Consider the following 3,694-nt stretch of genomic DNA (forward strand, 5'->3'; position numbering starts at 1 on the left):
CTACACCTGTATTATATAATATGTTTATTAATTATTTCGTTACTTTAATCATATTTGTGGCAGGCATCATGTAGTAATAGAGCAAAATAATAAATATTGCTCATTGTCTACATTTCTGACTAGAAAACCCTATTAATTGCTTTATTTAAGAGTTGAAAATACCCGCCTTATATAGGGCCTAGAGTACAATTGCTTTACAGTCTATAAGACTATACATTTCTATAGTACAATAACAGACTTATAATACAATACAAAAACATACAGAGTAACTGACAGATTTCTCTTATTACTACCCCCAAATGACTTTTTTGTTAGTTAAAAACCTGTTTCTGCAACCTAAAATGTTTTTATTTATCAAAAAACCTGCAAGAAAAGCCTCCCGAAGCAGAACAATTTGATGTCACGGCCTAACGACTCCAATGTTATCAATATGAATGTATTAATACCATGAGTAGCTGGCTAATTCTGTCAAACCTGTTCTACAAGTTTTAACTTAAGACAAGTTGTGGTAGGTGTATTGTGAATAGAGCACAGTGGGACTGAAATCTTCAAACTTGTATTGTTTACTGTTCAACCTCACCCTTTTTCATTCAGATATCAGTAGGAATTTTACTTCTTCATATTTTCGTTGACTTAAATCACCCTGTGGATCAGGCTCCCTTAAACAAGGACTTGTGTGTGGTTTTGGATTAATACTGTCTTAAAAATGATGGACCCAAAGTATAATCCAGATACAGCTAAAATTTATCATTTTCGTTATATGAGGGAGTACCGTGCTGTGGCCGTCCTATGGGGATTATTGTCTATCATATGGTGTATTCTGAATATTGTGGCATTTGTACAGCCTCAATGGATCGGAGATAGTCCAACAAGTCCAGGATATGGTCATCTTGGACTTTATCAATATTGTTATCCTGATAATGCCCGAGCTATATATGTATGCAGTGGAACATTTGCAGATTTCGCCACCATTCTTAATGATTCATTTAAGGCGTGCACATTTTTCGTTGGAGTTTCAGCCCTACTGATGTTGATTGTTGTAGCTGCTCTTCTCTTATTTTTCTGTTTCAAGAAAACTGCTGTGTTTATATTTTGTGGTATTTTACAATTAATATCAGGTAAGTTGAAGGAAGTTTGAAACTAGATGACCATAATACAGGGATACTGTTGAACAATTTCCCTTACCAGTCATTTTCAAAAAAATTAATGATAAAAAAAGGACAATTTTTTTTAAGACCTGTCCAAATTAAGAATGTTCGTTAATCATTAAATATGGATTTTGTTCACAAATGTTTGAATACCACAACTAACTTGAATGCTAACAACATATTACATACAAATCCAAACTCACTTTGTTTCAATACGATTCCTGTATTTTATTGATTTTGGAGTTCCTAATTGAGAATCCGACTCAGATATAGACTTCCTTTATATTTTTTCCAGCACATTATTCGATTAAAAATCAGTAAAAATCAGTTCAAAAATTCAAAATGGGCTTCTTCCCAGATGCCCAAAAATATTGAACAAATTTAAAAGAATTTAACCATTTTAAGAATGGCATATTATCTTTAAACCCGTCTTTAACCTAATAATGTTAGATTTGGAGAAAATGTTCCTCCATACCCTGATAACATAAAGTTTTCTATAAAAACCAAAAATTGAGCTTAGTTAGGCATGCTCCATTACACGAATATTTGTCAACTTTACAAGTAGATTTGGTGTTTTTAGCTGAGAGTCTAACATTTTGAAATTAAAACTGAAGTGACAACACTTAACAAAATACATTGTCCAAAACAGAAATAAAATCATACATAAATATATAAAATTATATAATAATTTTCAAGAAACCTGCTACCTTAAATATTAATAGGTATATATATATTGTAAACTATTGGATAAAAGGGAGTGTCATAAACCTATTATGGTCTCTCTCTATGTAAATAATAGCAATAACAAGCATCATAACCTGTTATCACCTAGCTTGAAAAATGTTTCAAATAAATGATACAGACACAATATCCTGACCCAAACTGTGTACAAATTGTTTGTTAACAAATCAACTTTACAGATGATTTTCACTTATATTACAAAAGAATATTTTCTAATTAGCCTATTACCATTAGATCTACTTTCTTGGGCAGCACCATCAAAATCTTTGGCAAGAATCATGATGTGTTTGAGTGGTATTAGGCATAGCTTTTCCACTTTACCTTCATAATCTCATGATCCAGTCATCAGAATTTGCATAAGATGAAACCTTTCAGAAAATGAATTCAAATAACCTTCGAAACGAGATCTGTTCTCAGCTTAGATGTCATAACATATGTCAATAAAATCAGCTTCAATGTCATAAAGAGGTAATTATTTTAAATAAATTTTTTGTTGTCTTTACTTCCAGCTATATTCATGTTTCTGGCCTGTGTTATCTATCCAAATGGTTGGGATCATCCTGAAGTTGAGAAGATTTGTGGTTCTGATGCCAATGAATTCAGATTGGGAGAATGCCAAGTTCGATGGGCCTATATCCTGGCTATTCTAGGAATATTTGATGCCTTAGTTTTAGCTGTATTAGCATTCTTCCTGGCTACTAAAAGAGCAAAGATTGAAATTTATTCTACAACTGGAACTGTGACAAAATGTAAGTATATTCTTAAATCAGAATCATTATATTGATTACAAACAAACCTTATTACCCCTTCAAAATATTCATGAAGACCAAATTTTGTATCTGCCACATTGATGTATCCAGGGCATAAAGCAACCCATCCAGCAAATCTGGCTTTATTAACAACATAGTTCTATGAAATATAACCAGAATATTTATCTATCAAAACGTAACAAAATTTGATTTTGACTTGACTTTTAAAATCTCACCAAAATTTAGCACCATAAAGCAGCAATCATTACACTAAAACATGCAACAAATGAAGGACCTTTCCTTGAAAAATTTAACACATTTCATTTCTTAAAACAAATAGAATCAATGTCCATTGTTTAATGTTGCTTTTTCAACACAATACAATGTAGTTCCAATTAATTTTGACATTGAAAGGGATCTTAAAAACCTTTCATATTAATGTCAAGTCAGCATTCACAGCCGCAAAACCATTAAATAGTTGACCTGTGATTTCTGAAATTATTCCATATAAAATTATTGGATGTACCCTGAACTAAGAATAATGTACTGGTATAGCTGGTTATTGGCTATTGTTATTGTTATTTGTTAATTTTCTGATTCCATGAAAACTAAATCTCTAATAACCAGTTAAATATAGGATATTGATTCACAACCTGCAACTCTTTAATCAATTAATCTAACAATAAACAGTGTAGATATTGATATTGATTTAGTAACAATCAATATCCAAATCAATCAAACTGTCTAAATTCAATCAATATCTTCAGTAGAAAGACAAAATATCACATAGTTTTATGTCACAATATCTAAAATAATTACTAATGCTTCTAAAATAGTATGCAATTTATTTATTCTTGAAGATATCAAGTTCATAACTAAACAATAGTCAGTAGATTTTAGTTTACCATAATATGCTCATGGATCACTTTTAATTCACTCAAATCTAGTTTCAGAATCTTTGAGAAATTCACATAATGCTTAAAATGTGAAAGCAAACACTTTAAAACCAACTGCTACACAGGTAGCTTTTGATAACACCTTTGATTGGTTATTGAT

General features: G+C 30.9%; 1 protein-coding gene across 1 annotated transcript; it reads left to right on the plus strand.

Moving 5' to 3' along the window:
* Positions 1-709: 709 nt before the first annotated feature.
* On the plus strand, positions 710-2,673 carry LOTGIDRAFT_105456 (hypothetical protein; the record flags this gene model as incomplete). The annotated part of the gene is made up of 2 exons (XM_009059877.1): positions 710-1,118; positions 2,399-2,673. The coding sequence occupies 2 exons, from the start codon at positions 710-712 to the stop codon at positions 2,671-2,673; spliced, it is 684 nt and encodes a 227-aa protein (XP_009058125.1).
* Between the last annotated feature and the right edge of the window lie 1,021 nt (positions 2,674-3,694).

The sequence above is a fragment of the Lottia gigantea genome, assembly GCF_000327385.1.
Source record: "Lottia gigantea unplaced genomic scaffold LOTGIsca_4, whole genome shotgun sequence".
Lineage (NCBI taxonomy): Eukaryota > Metazoa > Mollusca > Gastropoda > Lottiidae > Lottia > Lottia gigantea.